The 27,835-nt window shown below is 38.7% G+C and overlaps 2 protein-coding genes across 2 annotated transcripts in view; one reads left to right on the top strand and one right to left on the bottom strand.

Moving 5' to 3' along the window:
• The first annotated feature begins 1,409 nt into the window (after positions 1 to 1,409).
• On the top strand, positions 1,410 to 8,627 carry LOC143542371 (kinesin-like protein KIN-5D). Its single transcript, XM_077034971.1, has 22 exons — positions 1,410 to 1,738; positions 1,844 to 1,973; positions 2,179 to 2,334; positions 2,425 to 2,901; positions 3,112 to 3,209; positions 3,302 to 3,458; positions 3,557 to 3,626; positions 3,723 to 3,799; positions 3,876 to 3,929; positions 4,025 to 4,105; positions 4,190 to 4,301; positions 4,595 to 4,681; positions 4,779 to 4,954; positions 5,457 to 5,618; positions 5,706 to 5,813; positions 5,889 to 6,047; positions 6,126 to 6,209; positions 6,631 to 6,836; positions 6,923 to 7,024; positions 7,228 to 7,337; positions 7,449 to 7,600; positions 8,200 to 8,627. Exons 1-22 carry the CDS (start codon positions 1,581 to 1,583, stop codon positions 8,389 to 8,391), a joined length of 3,108 nt encoding a protein of 1,035 aa, XP_076891086.1. The 5' UTR covers positions 1,410 to 1,580; the 3' UTR covers positions 8,392 to 8,627.
• A 4-nt stretch (positions 8,628 to 8,631) lies between these two features.
• Positions 8,632 to 27,835, bottom strand: part of LOC143542342 (putative disease resistance RPP13-like protein 1) — a 39,095-nt gene continuing 19,891 nt past the window's right edge. The window contains exon 2 of the mRNA XM_077034950.1: positions 8,632 to 9,235. Within this exon, the coding sequence (XP_076891065.1) occupies positions 8,632 to 9,235 (604 nt within the window). The remainder of the gene's footprint in view (positions 9,236 to 27,835) is intronic.

The following is a 27,835-nucleotide window of genomic DNA, read 5'->3' as shown; positions in this document are numbered from 1 at the left end:
TATTATACTCACATCATCTTCACGGACTCTCTCATTTTAACTTTCTCTCTCTACATCTTAACCTAATTATAGATACACTCTCACTCACTCAACATCATTTTGACGCCGATTTCAGGTATACTTATTGTTATCTGTTAATCTATCACTTTCAATTAGTTGTTTCATTCACTTATTCAGATCCAGCAGTAACTGATTGATGAGATTCGGTTGTGTAAATTGCTAATTTAACGCCGTTTGTTTGAGTTTATCAGTTCAATTTGCTGTTATAATCACTTATTCAGATCGAACGGTTACTGATTGATGAGATTCGGTAATGTATATTGCTAATTTAACGTTAACGCCGTTTGTTTCAACTTATCAGTTCAATAAGGTCGAGCGGTAATTGATTGATGAGATTCGGTTATGTATTGCTAGTTTGAAGCTGATTTTAGTTTTTTTTTTGTTAATTTATCGGTTCAATTTGTTGTTACGTTCACTAATCAGATCGAGCAGTTATCGATTGATGAGATTCTGTTATATATTGCTAATTTGAAGCAGATTTTAGGTTTTTTTGTTAATTTATCTGTTCAATTTGTTGTTACGTTCACTAATCAAATCGAGCAGTTGTCGATTGATGAGATTCGGTTATACATTGCTAATATAAGTTAAATTTATTGTTGTTTTCACTAATCAGATTGTGAAGTCATTGATTTATGAGTTTCGGTTGTATATTATTGCTAATTTGAAGCTGATTTTAGGTTTTGTTTTAGAGTTTTCTATTAATTAAGTTAAACTTGTTTTTTCGATAGCTGTTCAGATCGAGTGGTTATTGATTGATGCGAATAATGCGATTCGGTTATATGTAGCTAGTTTGAAGCAGATTTTAGATTTTGTTTGAATTTATCAGTTCAATATGCTGTTATAGTGATCGAGTGGTTGTTAATTGATGAGATTCTGTTATGTATTGCTAATTTAACGCCGTTTGTTTGAATTTATTAGTTCAATAAGACCGAGCGGTTATTGATTGATGAGACTCGGTTTTGTATTGCTAGTTTGAAGCTGATTTTAGGTTTTGTTTGAATTTGTCAGTTCAATTTGTTGTTTTAATTACTGTTCTGATCGAGTGGTTATTTATTGATTAGATTTGATTATATATCGGCGATTTATTGACGCTATTGTTTAGGTTTCTGTTTTGGTCTGCATTTTGTCTGATTGTGAATTTGTGATAGCTAATGCTTACTTTATAAGGATAGTTCTGGTTGTGAACGAGTTGACTCGGTGAGTCGAATGGTGAATTGTTGACGTTTTTGTTTAAGTTTCTGTTTTCATCTGCATTTTATGTGATTGTCATAGCTAATAATGAGTTGACTCGGTGAGTCGAGCGGTTTATCATTTTTAAGCGTGTTTATTATTAATCACTTTTTAAGCGTGTTTATCGTTTTTAATTTGTTCGTGAACTGACCTTGAAGTGATTATTAATAATCAAATTTCTTGTTAAATTAAAGTTTTTTTTACTTAACCCTGGGTTTACTGATTGCTTGATATTTTTCAGAGAATTTTCAAAGAATAATTTCTTGATTTGAAGACTTAATTGTAAAGTTATGGAGAAGAAGGGAGGAAACACGATTCCAAGTTCACCATCTCAGACTCCGAGGTCTATTGACAAGTCAGCACGAGAACTCCGACACGTGGAAGGAAATATGAGTGGAAAACATGATAAAGAAAAGGGGGTAAATGTTCAGGTTGTTGTGAGATGCAGGTGTGTACTTTTTTCGTCTTCAAGCATAAATTATAAATATAATTCTAAAATTTGAATGTTAAGTCTATGAAAAGTTGTATTATTGTGGTGTTTTTGAATGTGTAGACCACTGAATCCTGATGAAGAAAGACTACACACACCAGTGGTGATTACATGTGCAGAAAACAAGAGGGAAGTATGTGCAGTTCAAACCATAGCTAACAAGCAGATTGATAGATCATTTATGTTTGATAAGGTGTGTTTACTTATTTAATGTCATTTATGTTTATCAGTATCAAATGTCTCTTTAAGCAATTATCTTTACTGTTTGAAGAATGAAGAAACGAGTTTTAAAGTGTACCTTTAAATGTTCAATATGTTTTCTTTTACTCTATACTTAATAGGGAAAAATAATTGAATCTGGTGTCGTTTCGTATGCTAATCTGATACAATATCCATAGGTATTTGGTCCAAAATCCGAACAAAGGGACTTGTATCATTCAGCAGTATCTCCCATAGTTTTTGAAGTTCTTGAAGGCTACAACTGCACTATATTTGCATACGGGCAAACAGGAACTGGAAAAACTTACACAATGGAAGGAGGAGGGCGAAAAAAGGTATATTTTACCCCAGAGTTGAATGAAATCACGAACCCCTTATGTTTTTCGGTTTTTATATCAGAAAATAACTGTCTTTTTTTTGTTCAGAATGGGGAATTCCCAAGTGACGCAGGTGTGATTCCCAGGGCAGTTAGGCAAATATTTGACATATTAGAAGCTCAAAATGCAGAATACAGTATGAAAGTTACATTTCTAGAGCTGTACAATGAAGAAATAACTGATCTTTTAGCTCCTGAAGAAGCTTCAAAGTTTCCCGAAGATAAGTCCAAGAAACCCATAGCATTAATGGAAGATGGAAAGGGGGGTGTGCTTGTTAGAGGCTTAGAAGACGAGATAGTTTCAACTGCTGATGAAATATACAGAATATTGGAAAAAGGTTCTGCTAAAAGACGTACAGCAGAAACGCTTATGAATAAACAAAGTAGTCGTTCGCATTCTATATTTTCTATCACTATTCATATCAAGGAACGTACCCCAGAGGGTGAAGAGGTTATTAGATGTGGAAAGCTTAACCTTGTTGATCTTGCTGGTTCAGAAAATATTTCGAGGTCTGGTGCGAAAGAGGTATGAAAGTAGGCCGTAATTGTTTTGAACATGCTAAATCTCTTTGTTATTTCCACATTTTATATGTTGAAGGACGTTTTATATAAATATATTTAGCGGTGTGTTCAAATGAGAACCACCAAATACTTGGGTGATCAATATATACACTATCCCTATTATAAATGAATAAAAACACTTTATTAGAAATTTTCATGAAATCAATTGTTACAGGGTAGAGCTAGGGAAGCTGGTGAGATAAACAAAAGCTTGCTTACACTTGGCAGAGTCATAAACACGCTAGTTGAGCGTTCAGGACACATACCTTACAGGTATTATTAGTTATTTTTTCGAATTGATTTATTATTGAAACACAAATCTGGATGAACCATCTAAATGCTTTATATTTCATTCTTAACAACAGGGATAGTAAATTAACGAGATTGCTGAGAGACTCATTGGGTGGGAAAACAAAGACATGCATAATTGCTACAGTCTCCCCTTCGATCCATTCATTGGAAGAGACGTTAAGTACTTTAGATTATGCTCACCGCGCAAAAAATATCAAGAACAAACCCGAGGTTAGTGCTGGCTACATCAATTTGTTTATTAATTCACAAGCTTCTGCCTTTTTAGCATGTAATGACTGATAACTGAACTTTTTGTTTTGATGTTTTAGATCAATCAGAAGATGATGAAATCCGCAATGATGAAGGACCTGTATTCTGAAATTGAACGGCTTAAGCAAGGTTGTGAAATTACCTTATTACCCATTGCTTCATAAACTCTCTCAGTATGGTAGCCCATAATTAACAATATGTATACTGTTACTGTTGGTTGACCAGAGGTATATGCTGCTAGAGAGAAAAATGGGATTTACATACCAAAAGACAGATATCTTCAGGAAGAAGAGGAGAAAAAGGTAATTTTCCATCAATTAGCATTTATTATCGTTCTTTTTATTGAAAGTTTAGTGATTTTTTTATAACTTAATCCAGGCAATGGCTGAAAAAATAGAGCGCATGGAACTTGATAATGAATCTAGGGGAAAGGTATATATAAAAGATATAAAAGATATAAAATTTGTTACCATTTCTATTTTATTTTTAGATTATTTGTTGATATTGGTTTTCTGCCTGTAAAATAGCAAATGATGGAGCTACAGGAACTTTATAACTCTCAGCAATTAATAACTGCAAATTTAACTGAGAAGCTTGAGAAGACAGAGGTGTGATATGTTTTCTTCTTTTTTATTTGGTATGATGTTTTCATTTTTCTGACATTAAAGAATCATACTTTTATTTGCTTTCAGATAAAGCTCCAAGAAACTGAACATTCATTGTTTGATCTTGAAGAAAAGCATAGGCAAGCAAATGTAACAATCAAAGAGAAAGAATATCTGATCTCCAACCTTTTAAAATCTGGTAAGTCAAAACTTTATTTAATCCTTTAATAATCCATAGCAATGTTAAATGCTGTGTTGTAAGTTAATGATTTAGGAGAGTAACAATATGGCAACTTGGATTTTGTTACATCTGTAATTGGTCAACTTGGATTTTGTTATATCTGTAACGGGTCAAAACTCAAAAGTGTATTTTTACTTTCATACAACCTGCATGACCCACCTGTATAGCTACCTGTACACAATGATAGAATATGGTTTGTAATAAAGGTCAAAGTAGTTTTATAGTAATGGTCTTTTTTTTAATATTAACAGAAAAGGCGCTTCTTGACCGGGCATTTGACCTCCGTGGGGAGCTTGAGAATGCTGCATCAGACGTATCTCGTCTATTCACCAAGATTGGTACAAACCTTAAACTCTAAATTTGTGATATATAAATATTCTTTCATGAATGGTGCAAAAACTGGCACTTATTTCTTTATTATGTTGACTTAAACAGAACGCAAAGACAAAATTGAAGATGAGAACAGAATTCTTGTCCAACAGTTTCAATCTCAACTAACCAAACAACTTGACACTTTGCATAAAACTATCGCGGCTTCTGTAACACAACAAGAGCAACAGTTGAAAGGCATGGAGGAAGACATGCAATCCTTTGTATCCACCAAGACCGAGGTATATATTATTATTTTAGCCAGATAACAAAGTAAGTCAAGCTAACCCAATACACCTTTTGCCTAAAAATTTCAAGTTTTTAAAAACATTTAGGGTGTCAAATAGGATTAACACATATTTTATATAATTTCAGTAATAGAGGAATTAGGGTGTTTCATACGTTTAAAATACACATTGTGTCTATGAATTTAAAATTTTAATAAATTTCAAGTAGGATTAACACATTTAGGGTGTCAAATAGGATTAACACATATTTTATATAATTTCAGTAATAGAGGAATTAGGGTGTTTCATACGTTTAAAATACACATTGTGTCTATGAATTTAAAATTTTAATAAATATTTATGGTCTCAGATACAGTTAAAAAAATTATATTATTTCAGTAATTATCTAAGTAATTCAATTACAATTTTTAAGAATGTTTCAAGCAATGATGATACACTCTTGTGTTTATTGTAACTTTTTGAGCCACTAATATGCATGCATTTTAAATTTGTGTAGGCAACTGAAGAACTCCGAGCTGCCCTAGAGAAATTAAAAACAATGTACGGTTCTGGAATTAAAGCTTTAGACGATATAGCCGATGAACTTAACGGGAATTCACAGTCAACTTTCGGACTTTTAAATTCTCAAGTCTCCAAAAACTCTTCCGCTCTTGGGGAGGTATGAATATAATATATGTTACCTTTTATTAAAAAAAAGCAATATTTATATCAATATGTCATAAGTTAGCTTCTGTTTCATTTCCAGCTTTTCAAGGGTATTGCATCAGAAGCTGAAAAACTGCTTGGTGATCTTGAGAGCGTTCTCTACAGCCAGGAAAATAAACTAACCGCATTTGCACAACAACAACGAGAGGTTAGATATATAACAAGTTAAACATAATACTTTTTGGTACTTTTAGTAATGTCACTTTTTACATGTGATATGCAGGCACATTCTAGAGCTGTGGAAACATCAAGAACAATATCTAAGACTACTATGAACTTCTTTGACACTTTAGATGAGCATGCAACAAAATTGATCAAAATTGTTGAAGAGGGCCAGACGGTTAATGACCAAAAACTGTTTGAACTTGAAAGAAAGTTTGAGGTAATAAAAGTTGTGTTTTACTTTTGGTTTGTTCTTGAAACATGATTTGGTCTTCTCATTCTATTTTAATTTTTTCAGGAATGTGCTGCAATTGAAGAAAAACAACTTCTGGAGAAAGTTGCAGAATTGTTTGCGGTTTCAAATGCTAGGAAGAAAGAACTGGTATGAACAAGTACAACACTAAAGTTGGAAAAATGGGCGGGTTGGGTCATGATTTTGAACATGGCTGGTTGACCCAAAACCCTTATCCAAAAAATTAAACTTTCAAAAAGAAAGAGTTTATACATTCGGGGTCACGTCAAAATGCACTTGACCCAAAACGTTTGTCCAAAATTTTTATACTTTCTGTGAAAATTTAGTTTTACAAATTAATTACAAAAATGTATATTTAATCTAATCTTTAATAAAATGATGTACTTGTAAGATTTTTTATACTCTTATGCATCAAAATTACACTCGTGCGACTTTTTACCCGTTTGACCATTTCCTTTCTATCAAGTTTTAGTCAACTCTGTTTTCTTATTACAGACAATTGAGAGTATAATTTCTTTATACTTATAGTTATGCTAATCATATTATACAGGTTAGAACAGCGGTTGATGGCCTACGGGAGAGTGCAGCTAGCAAAGCTAAAAGATTTGACCAAGAAATGTCAACCATGAAAGATTCAAGCTCTTGTATAAGGAATGAGTGGATAGGTTACACCAAAAAGGCTGAAATCCACTATCTTGAAGACACTGCAGCTGTTGAAAGTGGAAATATAGACCTCGATGAGGTTCTTCAAAATTGGTATGTGTTTAATATGCTGGTTTATTTTTCTTTTAAACATGCTTCTTTATATGGTCAATACTATTGACTTTTATTAAATGTTACAGTTTGCACAAGACAAAAATGGGGTCACAACAATGGAATAGCGCACAGGAATCTTTGATCAGTTTAGAGAAGAGCAATGTTGCATATGTGGATCAAATAGTTAGGTAAAAGAAATTTACAGCTTCATATTATTATTTTAATAATATAGTCAAAGTCATGTACTGTGTACCTAAATGCATACAAGTCCTTGGAGAAATTATATTATTGTTTTAAAAGTATAGTTTTATAATACAGTAACTATTTATGACTTCGGTTGAAAATATCATTAACAAAATGCAGAAAAATAACTGCTTTTTCACTTTTTTAGGGGAGGATTGGAAGCTAATCAAATCTTGCGTGCACGGTATTCAGCTTCTGTGTCATCTGCACTCGACGACACAAACATTGCAAGCAAAAACTTACTTTCATCAATCGACCGTAAGCATTTCTTATTTTACTTTGCATGTGAATAAGTTATCTATCAATGTGTTTTTAATTTTTTTACTATGTTTCTAACTTTTTTACTTTATTGACAAAAATCAATTGCAGATTCGTTACAACTGGACCATGATGCCCGTGAAAATCTTGATTCCATCATTGTTCCATGTTGTGGAGAATTAAGGGAACTGAAGGGCAGACACTATCATAAGATCATAGAGATTACAGAAAATGCTGGAAAAACTTTATTAAATGACTACACGGTTAGTTTTCTCATTTTACCTTAACTTAGTATTGTGAAATTTTACCTTTTGCCATTTCCGCCTCGGCATGCCATGAAACTAATCACGTTTTTGGTTGGTATATCTAACCCGTTTAACCATGTGTGACACGTTTAGATAAATGTTCGAGTTACATGATTTAAGTATGTGAGAGAGTAAACGAGCCAAGCCGGCTCGTGAGCTACTCAAGGTTGGCTCGTTAAAAGCTTGAATCAAGCTGAGCGTCTCGAGCCTTAATATAAGTTTGTTTAATAAATGAGCCTGAGCTTCACTCATCGAGCACGAGATGGCTCGCTAGCCTAAATGAGTTTTTTTAATTAATTTTATTTAGTGTATAAAGTATATATTTATATAATAATTTTTATTATATATAAAATTATGGTAAATAATAACTATATAATAACATTTTGTTGGATATAAAATTTATAATTGAAAAATATATAAAATTGAGCCCTGGTTTACTAGTTCAACCCGTCAATTCGACATGATTGAGATATATGATTTAGAAAAGTATATTATTTAAAAGCTAATCTAGTACTTTATTTCTAATGTCTTAATATTATTTTTGTTATGTTAATAAGGTTGATGAACCTTCATGTTCAACACCAAAAAAGAGGGCATTCAATCTACCAACCATGAGATCAATTGAGGAACTACAAACGCCGTCGTTTGAAGAACTACTCAAACAATACTGGGATTCAAAATCTTCATTGAAGCCGAATGGAGATGTGAAGCATGTGGAGTCTAGACTTCCACTTGCAGCTATTAATTGAGATACATAAAATTATACATAAAACATATGTACAAATTACCATTTTATTTCTAGATTCAAATTTAGGATTTTGAATCTTGGTTGTTTTTGCTTCATATGTTTATTGTAAGAGTTTGTACTATGTAATGGTGTTGCTATGAGTATTTGCTAATTTAGAGCATCAAAATTAGTTTGTTTTTACATTTACTGTTTGGTGTTGATTATAAGAATATGTTAATGCACCGTCTAGATGGCTATCATTTCACTTTTTTCTCAATTCTCGGGAAATCTTATACAATGTCAAACTTGAAAGTGAAGGCAGTAGTGTCTCTGTCAGATCTCTTAGCTTTGGGCATCCGTAAATAGAAAGATGTTGAAGGGAGGTGAGGTGTTGCAGGCCATCTGAAACTGATTCCAACTCCTTAAAATAATAGATATGTAATTGAGTGAGAGATGAAGGAAGAAGAAAAGTGAGGTTGGCAAATGAAACCACTCCTGAGTCATTTTCACCATCACCATCTAACCATAGCGAAACAAGTGAGGTTGGGAAATTCTGCAGCCCCCACTTTGAAACGGGCTTCTTTAACTCTCCTATCTTTAAAGTAGTTAAATTAGGAGGCCACACACCACATGGGAAGGACTCATCCAAACTTGGACATTTATATATTTCAATTCTTTTCAAAGATGTGAGACTTTGTAAATGCTCATGAGGAAATGACTTCAGATTCTCGCAATTATTGATCATAAGGTTTCTCAAGCAAAGACATGGAAGAAAACCATAACCATTATCAGGAATGGATTCTATCTTATCACAATCGTAAATTTGCAATGTGGTGAGATGAACTAAGCATCCTTCAGGAAACAACCTCAGATTTCTTATGTCATAAATCCAAAGATGTTCAAGTGATGGCATGAGAAGCAAATTTACCTCCACATTAAAACAATTCCAAATTTGAAGAGACTTCAAAGTGGTTGGAAGGCCGTCCATTGTTGGGAAGGTCAAGGATGTAATTGAAACGCAATCCTTTATTGTCAACTTCTCAATACTATTGGGACAGTTGTAACTCTCTAGTCTCGGACAGTCCTCGATACTCACTTCTTTAAAAGATTCTACTCTAATCACCAGGTTCGCCTCTTTCTCTCCCAATTTTACCAAGTTTTTACACTCAGTTAGCTCCAACCTCTTTAAATTCACAAGAATCGCATATGTCGCCGCCTCTGATTCCCACAAATTAACGAGTTCATCACACATGGAAATTTTTAAATCTTCAATTGCCTTAAGATGCTCTAAAACTTCTCCGTGGAGCTGAGTAAGTCCTTTAATTTTCTTCATTGTCAATCTAGCAATTGAAGAAGACACACCGACCATACTTCTTAACACCGCTAAAGAACATCCTTCTACATGTAAAACCCCAACACACGGTATTAAGTCAATTGCCACTACATTTAGCTTTGGACAATCTACTATAGACATCTCTCGAAGACGAGAAAACACTCCAGCTATGTCACCACCACTAGTTGACCATTCCTTCCAGCCCTTCATATCTTTAAATTCCAAAACTTCAAGCGATGGAATGCAACATCTTGCAAAGAATTAGAAGGTCGGAGAAACTCGCAACCCATACTCTTCATCCTATCCATGCATTCAACAAACAACTTTTGAAGTGAAGGTAGATGTCCAAGTGTTGGTAAACATGCACATCTTCTACAACTACGTAATGTTAGCTGGGTTAACCAAACAAATGAAGAATCCCCTACCCAACTAGGAAACTTTGTTCCTATATAGTACGCAATCTCGAGGCTTGTCAACTTCTCGATGGGTCTTAACCCTTCAAACACGTTATATTCAGTTTTTTCGTTCTGAGCTTCATCAAAAACATCACTCCATTTCATCTTCAAAACACAAATTCCCTTCTTTTGTTGTAAGTTTGCCTCCTTTGCATGGAATGCATCTTTCACATTGTGCATCCCTTCAATGGAAAGCGTACCCCGAAGATGCACTAGGTCCTTCAGGTCGGACAATCTACACTCACCAGTTCCTCCAATAATGACTCTGGATAGAGTTTGTAGACCCGTCAACCCACCAAGTCCTGATGGCATCTTCTTTAAATTTGGAGTATCAGTGATGTCAAGATGTCGTAGGTTTATTAACTTTACAATACTATTTGGCAAGCTAGATAGCTCATAACATTGACACAATAACAAGCTCTGTAGATTATGAAGGTCGCCAACTTGTTCAGGTAAACATGTGATACTAGTGCCGGAGAAATTCAGGTACCGCATATGCTTAAGACTACCAATGGATTTTGGTATCTCTGTAATTTTATAATTAGCTAGACTTAATACTCTTAGCAATTGTAGTTGAGGAATTAGTTCTATAAGAATCTTGTTTGATATGAAAAAGCTTTCTTGATAACGTAACGGTCTTGCCGACATGGCTAAGAGCGTTCTCACTCGTCTAGTTCTCTTTAGTGTCTTGAAGTTTTTGTATGCTTCATATATTTTATTCATGAGTGAAATGTGGTGGAGCCTCTCCAAAGCTTTATTCCCATCATAAGCATCCATCTTATCATCCAACAGAAGAAAGAACTCTCCAGCAACACTCGTTGCCAAGTCACTTATCAGATCATGCATTGTATATTGTGACTTAAACTTAGTGGAATGCTGAAAAAATGACCTCAACACTAATTCTTCAAAATACTCACCACCTAAAATCTCAAATGGTTTATCTCTATTTGGCTTATCCAAAAACCCTTCAGCCATCCACAACATGATTAGTTCATCCTTGTCAAATGTATAATCCTTAGGGAATAAGCAAGAATACGCAAAGATTTGCTTCAAAGGCGGTGGGAGATCATAGTAACTCAGCCTTAGAGCTGGAAGGATCTCATTACTTTTATCTAAATTCCATATCTCACTATTCAACAGCTCCTCCCATTCTTCATAACTGGATTTTGTTCTAAATACCCTCCCAAGTGTTCTCAAAGCCAAAGGCAATCTACCACATTTCTTGATGATATCTTCACCATGCAATTGAAGCGTTCGATTCACATCAAAGTTTTGCTCACCCGATGCATGCTGAGCAAATAAAGACATAGCTTCGTCATCCGACAAAAGCTTGAGAGGGTATGTTTGAACAGATTCCATAACAGATGCAACCATCATCTTCCGTGTTGCTACAAGAACTTTACTCCCAGGAGCCCATTCAGTAAAAGGCCGTTGGAGGAGTTCCCAATCGCTGTAATTTTCATTCCAGACATCGTCTAGAACAAGTAGGAACCTCTTCTTTGAGAGTTTTTCTTTAAGGGCCTCCTGAAGAAGATTTAGATTAGCTGAATCTTGATTCCTTGCTCCTACTGCTTGACAAATGGCCTTGGTAATGTTTAATACATCAAACTCATCCGAAACACAAACCCATACCTTGAGTTTAAAATATTTTTTCACTTTCTCATCATTATACAGAAGTTGGGCAAGAGTGGTTTTGCCAATCCCACCCAGACCAACTATGGACACGACGTTAACTTTTTGACGAGTCTGGCTGCTTGAATATTCACTACCGAACAACTTCCCTAACAATGACTCTTTATCACCTTCTCGCCCTATAATTTCATATTCAACAAGTGAAGGAAGTTTCGTTCATCCGTCTACTAATTACTCTGTTTGAACTTTCAACATTAATATGACTCAAACCCAAAAGATTTTTCTCCTCAACTAGATCACGCAATTTGGTCGTAATCTCATCTAGCTTAGAACTCATTTTACGACCATACTTAAGTGCATGAAATGTGTTTGGCATGAAATGTGTTTGGTATGGACGCAACTAACGGTATTATTACTATGGAATTGGCTAAAGGTAATATTATAAATGAAGAGATGAGAAGAAAGTCACAAGGTTCCTTTTCACAGTCAGATGCCTTGGTTACCGAAAGTAGGGGGAGAAGCCATAGCAGAGGTCCGAGTAATAGAGCAAAGCACCGCAGTAAGTCCAAATGAAAGTTTGAAGAATATGAGTGTCATCATTGTGGTAAAAAAGGGCACACAATAAAATATTGCAGGCAACTGAAAAAGGAGAACAAGAAGGCTAATTACAACAATAAAAAGAACATATACGTATACGGTATAGTACTAATTGTTTTTTATGAATAATGAGTCGATAGTTTATTGTTATTATTTTAATTTTGTTTTAATGATAATAGTAATAAAAAAATAAATATTTTAAAAAGTAACCCATGTTTACATGTATATATATTTTTGAAACATCTTTAAGCACCTATTCAAATATTTTAAATATTATACTTTACTTCAAAATAAAACATTTTAAATGGACTGTACGTAGGGTTGCATTTGCATCAACTACAATTACTTTGCTTTGCTGCTGTCTGTCTTGTAAGCCAAGTAATTAATACTGACTTAGTAACGACATGTCTATGCAAAACATAAAGTACTACACGTCTCCTAATTGTCATGTTTATTGTGTCTTAACTATGAAACACAACACACACACACACGCTCCAATCCCGACCACTGAATACTCCAGTCCAGGATTAATATGAAATAGACACTTCAATCCCATCTACAAAAACATATTCAATGCTATAGTTTATAGTTTATTATAACTTTATAAGACCAAGTGACATTAATACAGAAACACATAACTTATAAATATAATAATATCATGACCCTACCCTAGATGAGCTTAACTGATTTTCATCATTAAGTATATATTATTATATGATCAAGAATTGTGAGTCAAAGTAGATTAATTAAGGTGACTTGGAGGTGGTGGATTGATCATCAGCTTCTTTGAGATCTGTGTTGGTGAGTGGGAAGAGTTGTAGGGTTTTTGGTGGTTCTTTTGTGCAATATGGATGATCCATCATCATTGTCATTTGTTGGCAATCACACATGAGTTGATCAACCTTCCAATTGTTGATCATTGGGTTGCATTTTGGTGAATATTCAACTCCAGCAGTAACCTATTCACACATTACACACGAAATTGTTAGGGAAATTTAGGATTTTAACTCACACTTTAAATAGTAATAAACTCGTAATAGGCTGGTATTCAATGTTAATGCATAAAAAGCATATATATGATCGATCATAGGCGTAGTGAATATCAGGTTTATTATTACGAGCCTGTATATATAAGAGGTATCTTGGGTTTGCACATCACTCTATATATTGTTATACATTATTCGATGATAATCAATTGATGCCATCGTAGATGGTATAAGAGCCACCGGAGGCTCTCTATCATCAATTCTATAAAAAAAACTCAAAGATAAAAATCCTACGTACATCGCCAGTCGCCACCAAGTTCAAACATTAGACAGGAGGGTGTTCCATTTCTTTTCTTGAAATAAAATTATAGTTCAGTCACCTCACCTGATCTCACTAATTTCTTTGTTTTTGCTCTTATGTAATATATATTGATATCACTTTTCACTATCAAAAAATTTAACTAAAAAAGTATTTCAAAATTTAAACCACCAAACAAGCATGAATGAGTGAATACTTAAGAGAGACGTTAACTATTGCCTAATTGTATTAAAGAGTTAGATAATGTTTTGTCTTGAGTTCAAATCACGTAGGTGACAAAAAAAAAGTAACAAATATATAAAAGACGGCGTTGAAAAATTATCATCTTCTCAGTATATATCCAAATTAAAATTTCATAAAAGCTTTTCTATGTTATGTGTATATACACATATACATACACATACACAAATATACATATATATATATACGTATGTATATATAGGCAAAAGATCCAATACAATAATAGTTGAACGTACAATAGGTACGCGAATCCTTTTTTTCACGAATCGATTCATGAAATCATATCCCAGCATTTCGGAATCATCAATACATACCCATTAATCATCGATTCACCGAAAAAAACAGTTTTGGATCGTTAATGGATCAATTTTTTACTTTTTTCGCGAAACACGTTTTTGAGCGTTTTAGTTTTGACTAAGCGTTTTAGGTTCCGGCTTAGCGTTTTTTGAGTGTTTTAGTATTTTTTTTGCCTTGTTTTTTGCCTTTGAGCGTCTCGCGTACCTATCGTACGTTAAGACATTATTGTACAGTATCTCGACCATGTGTGTGTGTAGAAGCTTGAAAATTTGGCCACCTTTTAAAGGTATAGACGTTTTATATACAATATGCATGCATGAAAACACATACAAAACATGATAAGGAATTAAATGTTTTCAAATATATCATGTAATACCTGATGAATAGGAAGAAACGTATGATCATGAACAGGATAAAGACGGTGTTGCTGATACGACACCATCAATTTCTTTCTAAGCTTTTGACGGTCACGAGCCTTATGATTCTGAAACCAGTAGAACACATTTTTGCCTTGAATTCTGCCGTAAATCGACAATCTTGCGGTGATTTGTTGTATCTGAGTTGCCGTTGGTGTTTTTAGGCCGCCTCTATACATTCCCTCTAGCATCATCACCTGCTCCGGCGTTGGAGACCACCTGCTTCCACCACCACCACCACCGCCAGTTGTCGTCTCCCGCGCCTGCCCTGATGTCATTATTCTTTCTTTTGGTGTTTGTTTGTTTTTTTATTGTGTACGTAAGTTTTGAAGATGATGTATTTATAGAGGGGTGGGGAGTTGAAGGGGTACTGAAGTGATAACTTGAGTTGATGAGCCATGATGGTCCATTTTTTGAAATGGAAATAGATATATAATATATTTTATGCATATAATTAACATATATGGATATTTTTTTTGTTAGAAGAAAGAGTTTAAAAATAACATACGATGGATAAAAAGTAAACTATAGGCATTTACATAATTGTAACATATATATATATATATGTATAGAGGTTATGTGCATATAGATGTGTAGGTATATTTCCTACATATGATAATATATATAAATAAGTTTACAAGTAAAACAAAAATGGACAAGTAATTAGTTCAATATCTTTTTATATGTATATATAGCATTGACATTTGTATGTAATAAGTAAAGCTTTTAAATATATGGATAGCCCGCCTACCTGCTATGTTGATGTAATATCTATGTTTTTATATAATGAGAAAATATATATATATATATATATATATATATATATATATATGGATAACTAACAGCAAAATCAAATTATATAGGTTTGTTGGTGAGCATCCCTCATGCAGAGCATCGAGACTCCGAGAGCCATTCTTAATTGCTTTATATTTACATCTCAGTCGTTCGATACGTCGTCTTCCATCTTCGAGATCAAGAAGTATTCATAGACTAATCTTCTAATTTTATCATTTTGGTGAAGAAGAACTTTAGTATTTTAAAGTTATGATTATTTAGTAAAATGGCGTGTGTATTTTTTTGCAATTCTTAAGCCATGCATGACTTCTTATGAATATTGGGTGTTTGATTTTTATTAACTATAGTTATAAACTAATGTTTGGTTAGAGTCCAGTGTTCATAGCAACTAGCCAAATATATAATCATTGTAATATATAACTTATCATATGTTTATATATATATATATATACGCACACTACGTATTATATTTCAAGTAGCTTTTGGTTACCTGAAGAAACACTAACCGGACCCCGGGCAGATTACGGATAACCTGGGGGTTAGATAGGTGTTTCCCACGAGGGGTTAGACCCGGCAAAGATGGTTCTTCTGATAACCTGCAAAACAGACACCGTGAGCTCGTCACTGAGAAGGGGGGGTTCCTCCTTGTGACCACCCTCCGGCGTGAGAATCAGACTAGATTGCTCTTGAATATAAATGTATATTAAGAGATTGCTAGAGCAGATATCAGGTATAATATGATGATAATGTGATAAGATGAGATGATCATACCATTTGGGGTATTTATAGCCGAAGGTAGGTTTCCAAGGAGGTGTGGCCGGCTGAATAGTATTCCTGTTCTACCAACTGTGGCCTACGCACGTGCCCTGCTGGTAGTTGGTGGGTAGGCAGCGGCTGATAGTGACCAGGCCTGCTGTGTACTATTCCTTTCCACCAACTGCCGGCTATGCACGTGGTATGACAGGAGTTGGTGAGTAGGCAGCGGCTAATAGTGACATACAGTACAAGAGCATGCTGCTCGCCATACTTTTGTCAATAAGCTGTCGTATCTTTAGTCAGATCTTTTGCCCATACCTCGTCAGGTACAGTGCAAAAGATCTTCCCGTATCGTACGGACTGGCTTTTGGGCGGGAGTATTCCCCCTCCCGCCTTTGTGCGGGATTGTTCCCGGCTTTGCTCATTCCTTCAAGTGACAACTGAGTGATTGAGAGCTAAGTGCCTTGTGTGTATAGCCTTGCTGCGCGGGTGGCCTTCCCTGATGGCTTGTATCCGCAGCTGCGGGAACAGGCAGAGTACTTCACCATTGGGAGGCATTTCCTGCGGGAACAGCTTGCGTACTGCGCGTAAGGACGTCACGTCTCTGAGCATGGTGGGTCCTGCGGATCCAGTTGGTTTCTGCGCAGACGTCTCTCTTCAAGGTGAGTCTTGCGGGTCCAACTGGGCTCTGCTGGGACCTACCTCTTCAAGTCCCCCCAGTCCAATGTTCTTCTCATGAATGTTTAATAAAGTGAGGTGAACTTTTGGACTTAAGCAAAGGGTTTTGAAAATGGTTTATTTTAAAGGTTTTCCATGGGGATTCTTCCCGCGGAAGTCCTTTTGCAGAAATTCCCGACTTTCCTGCTTGATCTTTGGGTATGATGCGGGTAGGTCTGTAACCTCCTCGCAAGTCAGGAGCGTTGAGTCCCACTTGTGTGGATTCTCCATGAGGTTTTGGTAGTTTTGAACATAGTGATCAATTATGTTAAAACCACCAATTCCATCCTGGAGCTTCAAACAATGTAGTTCTCGACGTTCCCGCTATGCGGGGATGTTATTCCCGTTTCCGCAAGCATTGCCCAGAAGGTCCTTCTTGGTTTCAATTCCCTACGGAGCGCTAGGTATGTGAAGGGTTTTGCCTTAACACTGTACCCGCGCTCGTCTTACGGTTACTTTACTTCCAAGGTATTCCTGGCGTCCATTCCCTGCGGGTGCTAGGTATGTGAAGGGTTTTGCCTTAACACTGTACCCGCACCCGTCTTATAGTTACTTGGTTGCCGAGGTATTCTTGGCTTCAATTCCATGCGGGTGCTAGGTATGTGAATGGTTTTGCCTTAACACTGTACCCGCATCCGTCTTATGGTTACTTGGTTGCCAAGGTATTCTTGGCTTCAATTCCCTGCGGGTGCTAGGTATATGAAGGGTTTTGCCTTAACACTGTACCCGCATCCGTCTTATGGTTACTTGGTTGCCAAGGTATTCTTGGCTTCAATTCCCTGCGGGTGCTAGGTATGTGAAGGGTTTTGCCTTAACACTGTACCCGCATCCGTCTTATGGTTACTTTGTTGCCAAGATAAGGGGTATTTTCCCGCTTACTTTTGAATTTTTCTGAATTTTTGAAATTCGAAGGGTTGGTGAAAGGATAAGAACAGTCCAAACCTCTGAAACGTCGTGCGACGGTTTCTTCTGACTGTGTCAGGACGTGCAGGAAGTTATGGTGATGTGACAGTACATGGTCATTCCAGACGCTTTTTCAGGCGCGTGGGCCCGATTTTTCGGGCGCGTGGCCGCGAAATTAATGGTACGCGTCTTTTCAACAGCTGTTGCCAGCTTGCTTTTTGCCACGTGTCATAGTTTCATTGCACATTCGATTTCTCTCTCTTCCGCATTAAATTCATCGCATTAATTGCGATTAGTATATAAATGGGGAGAGGGTTCTTTGTAATCCACACTTTCACTTTTCTTTTCATCTTCAAAACGATTTCCGGCGAATACTCACCTTTTCAGCTGAGCATTCTCTTGAAATCGTTTTCTTCTTTCATCTGCAAGATGTCTTCTCACGATCTCGAAGCTACAGCCCAGGAGGCTGGAGTGTTCGCCGATGACAAGAGTACTGCTGGCGAGTGCCAGTGTGCTCTGCCTGTCGATCTGTATCAGTACATCGTCAGGAAGTTCATGCTCGAGTCTCTCGAGCCTGAGTTTCCTGAACCCCATCAGACGGTGTATGATGCCCCCAGAGGCAAGATCGGGGTTTATGCTGCATTCTTTGTCTATGGGAATCTTAGGTTCCCTTTGACAAAGTTTGTGTACCGTGTCCTGGAGAGGCACGGTGTGCACCTGACCGAGGTGCACCCGATGGCGATCGCGAAGATTCGCCACTTCGAGTGGGTGTGCCGGATTCTGGGCATTGAGCCCTTCGTCGACCGCCTGATGACCTTCTACTCTTGGAGGTGCATCCAGGGGTGGTATACGCTGATAACCCGAATCAAGGGTTTGAAGATTTGCGCAACCGAGCGCAGTCTTCGTTCGTGGAAGCGGGAGTTCTTCTACATCTCCGCTCGCGCCATCCCTCTTGCCATGAAATTCAAGAATGGGCAAGCACTTCCCAGCCTTCACGCCTCCAACTACCAGGAGGCGGAATGGTTCTCGAAGATATCCCGAGTCCAATCTCCGGTTTACCGGTTTGCGGAGTCCGGGATGGTGATGCTCGGGATGAGCCGGGTGTGGAAGGATGCGGATGCGCAAAAGATCCCAATCGTCCTTGAATACGGTTCGAACTCTGTTCCTTACGGTATGCTCTGTTTCTTTTTGTTGATTTAGAATCTCTTCTAACTTCTTTCCTGTTTATTTCAGAGGGGAACGACTTGCAGTCGCTCCTGTATCCGCGGGAGGCTGACAGTCCCGCTCGGATGGGTACTCGTGCTCTAGATGAGAACGAGTTGCCCATCCTTGAACAGACGGCGGATCGGTTCGTGGAGGTCTACCCGCTAGGCCACGAGATCCTGAGCGCCAGGCGGCCAGGTAAGGCGCTATTCAACCCTCGACCCCTCAATGTTGAAACCTCTGCTGGAATTCCTCTAATCTTATGTTCTGATGAGGAATCCGCAGATGGTCCTCCGTTGGTGCGGAAGAAGAAGGCTGCCGGCGGGAAGGGGAAGGATAAGGTGGCCTCCACTGCCGATCCGGTGCCTCGGTCTGACTCAGAGGCCGAGAGCGAGGAGGTGGCGGGGAACCCCGGTGGTGATAAGACCACCGCTCCGGAGGCTGCGACGACTGTCACCTCCGGAAAGCCCAGGATAACAATGGTGAGTGGCGTGAAGAGGCCGGCTCCATCGGGTTCATCCCCGCCTGTCCGCACTTTTAGGCTCAAGAAAACCCGTAAGTACAAACTTTATTTTTAACTTCATAGCTTTCCATCATTAATACTTCTTCTTTGTGCAGGCGTGGATGTTGACGCATTCCAGGATGGAGCGCAGAGGAGTACCCCTCCGCCCATGACGGTAGGCTTGGTCAGCCTACCTGAGGCGACGACCCAGGCGGCTGCGCCTGCGCCTGCTTCCGCTGGTTCAGTTGCTCACTCCGTTGAGCCGACTGTTCCAGCTGTTATGACATCACCGTCGGCTGTCAGTGCCATTTTTACCGCATCTTTCACTGAGCCGGCGGTTACTTTTGCCGCGGATTCCGCAGCGGCGACCGCGGCGGCTTTTACCATGCCTCCTCCGTCATCGGCAACGACGGCCAATCCTTCAGGTATGCATGGGGCTTATCGCCAACCTCTGCCTCCTTCCCATCTGCCTGACCTCTTGGATGGATTTCCTTTGGGTTCAGGTGATGGGTTCGGCGGCTATCGGCCTGTTGTTGACCATACAGGTGCGTAGGGTTCTTTTGGCCATTTTCATATTTTTATCATCTTTTCCTAACTGCTTTATGTTTTTTGCAGTGTCGGATTCCAATGAAGTGTATGTTCCACGATGGAACATCCGCCGAGGAACAACCCTTCGCACACCTGTGGAGTGCGTGGAGTGGGCTCGTCACGCAGCTCCCAGTGGTGCGTTGGGGGAAGCCATGGCTAGCTACCAGGAGGGTAGGCTAACCAATGAGCTTCGGGTTCTCCTGGCCCGGATGCAGCCGCGAGTCGAGCTTCTTTGTCGTGAAAACGACAAGTTAAAAGCAGCTCGCCTTCAAGAAGTAGCTCGGGCGCGGGCTGTCCGGGAGGAGAACGTAAAGCTTACCGCAGTGGCTGCGGAAAAGGAGAAGGCCTTCAAGGCCCTCGAGGTTGAAGTTCAGGCCCGGCTCGAGGCCCGTTCCAAGGCTGCCCAAGCTGTTAACGAACAGCTTCGGCTGGCTAAGGAAACTGCAAGGAACGCAACCGAGAGGGCCACCAAGGCTGAAGCTGTTGCTGAGCCTCTACGCGTGGAGAATGAGGAGCTTAAAGCCAAATTAGAGGCTCTCCAGCAGGCTCATGATGCCTTGGCGATGGAAGACGCCAAAAAGCTCCAAGAGATCTTGGACCAGAGGGGGGTGCTTGACCACACTGAGCGGAAGCTAAAGGGCGTTGAAGAGGCTGCGGCTAAAGAAGTGTTGCTTGCCAACCTCAACAAGAGTGAAGCCGAACGCGCCCGTAACGAAGCTCAAGCTGCCCTCCAGGAGGCTCTGGTTGCCAAGGAATGGCTTCTTCGAGAAGCGTTGTCTCAGGTATGCTTTTCATGTCTTTACGCTTTTCTTTGTAAATAGAAAAGGTTCTGATACTTGTATATTTTCTTTTTTGTAGGTTGTGCATCGAGTCTTCATGGAGACGTCTTATGACGATGCTATGAGCGCAGCCCTCAACGCTTCTCACGAGGATGGGGAAAAGGCCGGCTTCCTGCTTGGTCTAGGGTTCGTTGAGAAATGCATCCCGCCTTCCAACTTCCCTTTATTTGATTTGGATACTGAAGCTGTATACGACCAAGCAGTGAATCAGTATGCCGCCTTCCCGCATCCGGTGGTGGAGAAGGTGAACGAAGTTGCTGCTGCTGATGATGGGCTAGCTATCCTTAAAACTTTCCTTGAACTGCCACGCTCTACTGATGGTGCTGGTCCAAGTGGAAGTGGCCCTGAAGCTTGATCCTGAAGATCCCTTCCCACTGCTAGGATAGGTTTAGCTTGTATAGATTTATATTCTTGTAGGCGGGTAGTTACCCGGCCATTCTCAATGAATATTATGAAATATAAATCTTTGTGCGGGTAAGACCGCTATTTTCACTGGATTCCTTGCTTTATAAACGTTATATGACTTGCATACTTTAGTTTAAATTAACAATTTTCCAAGTGTTTAGAATAAGTTAACCTTTGAACGTGGTAGATAATAGGTTGAAGTTTTGCTTCCTCTTTCGTGATTGTGCGGGTAGGACCGTCACTTGCACTTAGTAGGATGGCTAAACTTTACCTACATCTAACCTGCGTGTAGGTTTTCCTCATCTTTTTTGAAATTTCTAAGTGTTTAGGATAAGTTAACCTTTGAACGTGGCAGATAATAGGTTGAAGTTTTGCTTCCTCTTTCGTGATTGTGCGGGTAGGACCGTCACTTGCACTTAGTAGGATGGCTAAACTTTACCTACATCTAACCTGCGTGTAGGTTTTCCTCATCCTTTTGTTAGAAATTCTCTGTTTTGAATAAGTTATCCGTTCGACGCGCGGTTGTCAGTAGGTTCGGTTTCCTCTCATGATTTGTGCGGTTAGGACCGGCACTTTCATTTAGTTGACCAAAGTTTACCTATGACTGACCTGCGTGAAGGTTTGCCGTTTTTTTGGGTTTATGCGGGTTTTGCCGCCTTCCCCACGCAACGACTTTCACACTTATGTATACGGTGAAAACCGGCATCAGTGTTGAATAAATTAACCGTTCGACGCGCGGTTGTTAATAGGTTAGTGTTCAGTTTCCTCTATCATGATTCATGCGGATAGACCGGCACTTTCATTTAGTGGGATGACTGAACTTTACCTTTAACTGACCTGCGTGAAGGTTTTCCGTTTTTTGGGTTTATGCGGGTTTTGCCGCCTTCCCCACGCAACGACTTTCCACGTAATTATGCGGTGAAAACCGGCATATCAGTGTTGAAAGTTCATAAAGTATAAATGTAAAATCATCAGCGTCGATGTTCTAAGGAGAATCATTTCCATTAGAAGTGGCTCTGGGCCTTTTCTTTACAAATTTGGAATTGATCTACATGCAAACTGTGTAATTGAGCTCCCTTCCATGTTGTTGGGATGGGAGTGCCATCGAGCCGATACCTGGTTCGGGATCTCGTTCTTTACGCAGCATGTAGTCTCCACATTGAAGCTGCAATTTTATTCGTGTTTTCCCCAGCTGGGGTTCTACACGCATCAGCCTGCTCAGCGTTCATTGCTCCACGAGGTGCGCGAGCGTCCCATCTCTGACAAATGCTTCGACCATGTCCTTTACGTCTATGCATTCTTCAGTGTTGTGGCCTTTTGTCCTGTGAAAGTCACAGTATTTGCTCCGATCAGCATTGTGACGATGTCGGATTATTGGAGCCTTTGGCCATGGGAGCTCCTCAGTGGCGAATATCTCGGTGACGCTTTTGGTGAGTGGCGTCCATCTAGAGTTCTGGTTCGATTGTACGTTATCCCTTCCGCCTAACCGATGTTGCAAGCCGGATGAGGTGTCAAAGTTTACCCTTGACTGCCAAATGCCTAGCTTCCGCTTTTTGTTTAATCGGGCGGTAAGGACGTTGTCTTCTCTTGTTTTCTGGGTGTAGAGGTTTGTGCTCTGGGGGAGATCTCTACCCAGTTGCTTCTCCGTTTCCGCAAAGCGTTTTGCTGCTGTCATGATGGCATCCCATGTGGATGGCATGCCATCTTTACCCGTTAAGGTGCGGATGAGCTCTGGGTCGTTCGCGCCCTGGATGAAAGCAGCGCGAACAAGATCTTCGCTGATACTACCCAGGCTTAGCTTCTTTGAGTTGAAGCGAGTGATGAAGTCTAGCAAAGATTCATCTTCCTCTCGAATGCATTTGAGGATTGTCCATTGTTCCTCGGTATACTTTCTTTGCTGGCTGAAGTGTTGGCTAAACTTTTGCTGGAAGTCTTCCCAACCGTAGATGTGGTGGACCGGTAGACGATCGAACCACGCTCTAGCAGCCCCAACAAGCGTCATTTGGAACATGTAACACCACGTAGGTTCCGTCCAACTACTGACGGTTGCCCCCGCTATGAACCTGTTCAAATGATCGTCTGGATCAGATATACCATCGTAAGTGCCGATGTTAGACATCTGTTTGGCACTTTTCGGGACGATTGCTTCCGCAATGTCCCTTGCAAATTTGGACGTTCCCGCCTTTGCAGCAGTTGGTGTAAATGTTTTCGAGAAGTCACGTGGATTTCCACCTGTGTTTTTTGGTTTGAAGGTTTCTTCAAAATTCTTTCTCGGTTGGGAGTCCGTTTCCTTACGCTTCCCTTTTGCCCTATGGCGAGGGTTCGCGTCGGTATCGGATTCCTCCGAATCATTGTCCCAGTACTCTCCGAATTCCTCAGGCTGTTGGAGTGAACGTAAGCGTTCATCCAACTCGGCTTGGAATTCTTTTTGACGTGCCTCCGCCCACGCTTTAACTTCATCGAGTGTTTGGCGGGGGAGCCTCGTTCGTTCTCTCTCTAACCGGGTATCAGTGAATCCCAGTGAGCGATTATTTACTGCACTTGCCCCAGCTTGGGTAACTGGGGTAGTGTTCGTAAAATTTACTGCACTTGCCCCTGCTTGGGTAACCGGGGTAGTGTTCGTAAAAACTGTGTAGTCGCCGGTATTCCCCCCAGTAGCTGGGGTTGTGGTTACCGGAGTTTCTTTAACCATCTTTCCAGAAGTTTGAAAAAACTGAAAAGAAATGAAGTTCTAGCTTTTATGCACGGATGGCGCCAATGAAGAAACACTAACCGGACCCTGGGCAGATTACGGATAACCTGGGGGTTAGATAGGTGTTTCCCACGAGGGGTTAGACCCGGCAAAGATGGTTCTTCTGATAACCTGCAAAACAGACACTGTGAGCTCGTCACTGAGAAGGGGGGGTTCCTCCTTGTGACCACCCTCCGGCGTGAGAATCAGACTAGATTGCTCTTGAATATAAATGTATATTAAGAGATTGCTAGAGCAGATATCAGGTATAATATGATGATAATGTGATAAGATGAGATGATCATACCATTTGGGGTATTTATAGCCGAAGGTAGGTTTCCAAGGAGGTGTGGCCGGCTGAATAGTATTCTTGTTCTACCAACTGTGGCCTACGCACGTGCCCTGCTGTTAGTTGGTGGGTAGGCAGCGGCTGATAGTGACCAGGCCTGCTGTGTACTATTCCTTTTCCACCAACTGCCGGCTATGCACGTGGTATGACAGGAGTTGGTGAGTAGGCAGCGGCTAATAGTGACATACAGTACAAGAGCATGCTGCTCGCCATACTGTTGTCAATAAGCTGTCGTATCTTTAGTCAGATCTTTTGCCCATACCTCGTCAGGTACAGTACAAAAATATTTCAAGTAGCTTTTGGTTACCAGATCCTAGCTTATTTTGCAGCAAAAATATATATATAAAAAGTTCAAATAGAATTCTAATAAATACAACAAGTAATGAAGAGAATTGCTATATTATGATAAATTTATTCAATATTTTCGGTAAGGCAATAAAAAGAGGAGCAAGAAAGACAAAACTTTAAAACCTTACTCTGTGGTCGCAGCCCGCGCCCCGCAGGACCATCAGAAAATCAGTAATCTTACAACCACCGATATTAGCTCTAGAACTTCAATATTATATATGTTTTTTTCTGTTTTTATATTATATATTGTGTGTGCAATAATTACGATATTTTATTTGAAAAGTAATGATGGATTCCGGATTTTTTTTAATTATGTCACTGGTTTTAGATACCAAACATAAAACTTTCTGGCTTGATTCGACAGTTTGGGTCAGTTTAATGATATGTGTCGGGCCAGGATGGAATCGCCTAAAATTTTTCTTGCTTTTAGATTCAGGAATATAAATTCCACCTAAAGTCCTAAACCCTAAAACTAATTATCCATAAAATTAACAACCCTAATTCCTATGAATATTCAATTGATACTCAACTAAATATAATAACCCTAAATCGTAATACTTATACTAATCAGTGATGAACAATCAGTTGATACTCAACTAAATATAATAACCCACAATTGACAATTCAGTTTATGTATCAAACAAATCAAAACCGAGATGGAAGATCACTTAAAAAAACATAAGGGAGACCAAGCCTTAACCATTAGAACCCTTATACATATTTCTATACGGTAGGGTGAGCACGGTTCGGTTCGGTTCGGTTATTGGGTGAAACCCAAACCTAAACCTAAGCTATCGGTTATTTTAGAATAATAACCAATCGGTTTTCGGTTATTTGGTTTTCGGTTATTTTCGGTTTCGGTTTAGGTTATTTTCGGTTTTATTTATTGAGAGGACATTACAAAAAAAAAAGAATTCAAATAAATAGAATACCTCATACATATTGAATTCAAAATACAAAAATAGGAACATGTTATGTGGAACCAAACAAATACAAAGTTGTTTAAGTAGTATAGTTTAAAATTCAACAACGTTCTTAATAAAAAAAAACCAAATGTTTCCCGAATCTTCATTCATTGTCTTATTCATCACCATAATCTTCATCATGATTATGGTAGATTCTTTTCTGGTCTTAACATCTTAAAAAAACACGTAGAAAACATAAGTTCGATTAATTGGTTCAGTTCGGCTTTTTTCGGTTTTTTTAAAATGGATAACCTAACCTAAACCCAAAAATCGGTTTTTGAAAAACTAAAAAATTAACCGTCGGTTAATGCTTCGGTTCGGTTTTTTTCGGTTCGGTTTTTCCGGTTATTCGGTTTCGATTCGGTTAATCGGTTTTATGCTCACCCCTACCATACGGGTTACTATATATATGTATGCAACATAGGATCTCATTACACTTTTTTGTATATAGTCATTCTATTAAAATTCTGAAACTCAGTGGATTTCGATAAACTTGGACCCTAAGTCTGCCCCAATGGAAGGTACTTAAAAGACGAGTTTTGTATGATTATATATTAAAAGTTTTAAGTTACTTAGAAACTACATCAGTTCTTCCTGTCAATGGAAATGTTTTTGGAATTGTTAAGGTAACCCAAAGTTTTTGCATATATCTTCAATGATTCCTCGAGTCAAGATGGTGACGTTATTGAAAATCTTATTATTTATTACCAGTAGTGAAACTCCAATATTCCATAATATATGTCTCTAACTTAAAAGTTAAAACACAAAGATGTGTGAGGATTTGAACCATTGACACAAACACGACCCAAACCGAGTTTGCAATACGCACCAACTAGCAAATGTTTCATGGTTTCCTCGTGCAAAGTTTTGTTTATTTAAGGCTAGTTTATAATGTTCACATGGTTGTTGGTGCACAACCTTGAATTAACTAGCGCATCCTACAAAAAACTTGCATTTTTCCAATCAGCCTTTGATAAATTATATCAACTTGACTGAAAATATACGTGCTAAATTGGATTAGCTTACACTGTTGATTTCTATGGTGGTGTTTGTTTTTTCCCAAAAGAGCTTCCTGGCATCTTCTGTCTGCGCCGCGCAGACATTGCCCTTTGTAGACTGTTTGTTTTTCCGAAGGTGTTTCATTAAAAAACGTCTGCGCACCCACTTCCTAGTGCAGACATGGTTCAGCCACTTCTAGCCTCTTCTCACACATATTTTTCATCAGACTCTCATCTTCTCAAACCCTAATCTCATCCTCTCCTTCCCTCTATCACCTCCACTTCCCAGCCACCTCCCTTCCACCTCCGCCACCTCTGCCACCGTCTCCTCCACCCACCACGGCCGCCGCAGTCTCCTCCACCCACCACGGCCGCCGCCCACCATGACTTATTTGCTGTAAAGATCAATCTAAAATAAACCAAAAAATATTAACCCTAGTTGAGAAATAGATGCAAGATACAAGATCGAGCAGGTGTGAAATTGTACGTGTACATAAAGACAATTTTTGAAAACCCATAATAAATTGGTTTTTTGCTTACATCATGTTTGTAGTGATTGCCATCGAAGGTTTATGGTGAGAGATAATCTTGAATAGAGAATATTGGTCAACAATATTGGTTTGTGGTGTTCCTTTTCTAATATGCACGAATGCAATTTACTTGATTGCCCTTTTTCAATTTAAATGATGAAATTAAGTTTGTAGAAACCGATTAAATGTTTGTAAAAATTGATTACTTTGCATAATAGTTCAATTGTTATTAGTGCAATTGTTAGACGTTAAAAAACAGTCTTGTTTTTGCAGATTGCAGAGGTTTGGTCCACCTCTTCTGTTGTAGATGTGGTCCGCAGGCTGCAGACATTTTACCTCTGAAAAAACAAACAGCACCTAAGTTTAAGCTTTGGGAATAATATTGGTTGAAATACTCATTCGAAAACCAATCTAAGATCATTTCCTTCTAAAAAAGTCCTCTTTGGTTCAAATACTCATTTTTGACACACAAACTTGTATATGCACTTTTGAATATTAGGCAATCTTTGTAAACAATGCAACTATAACTAAATAGAAAGTTTACATGTAAACAATTAGCAAG

This window comes from Bidens hawaiensis, unplaced genomic scaffold (assembly GCF_021521415.1).
Source record: "Bidens hawaiensis isolate Kalapana, Puna unplaced genomic scaffold, B.hawaiensis_p1.1 tig00012834_1, whole genome shotgun sequence".
NCBI classification, from domain to species: domain Eukaryota; kingdom Viridiplantae; phylum Streptophyta; class Magnoliopsida; order Asterales; family Asteraceae; genus Bidens; species Bidens hawaiensis.
Note: the sequence above shows the minus strand (reverse complement) of the source record. Positions and strands in the feature narration are given on the sequence as shown.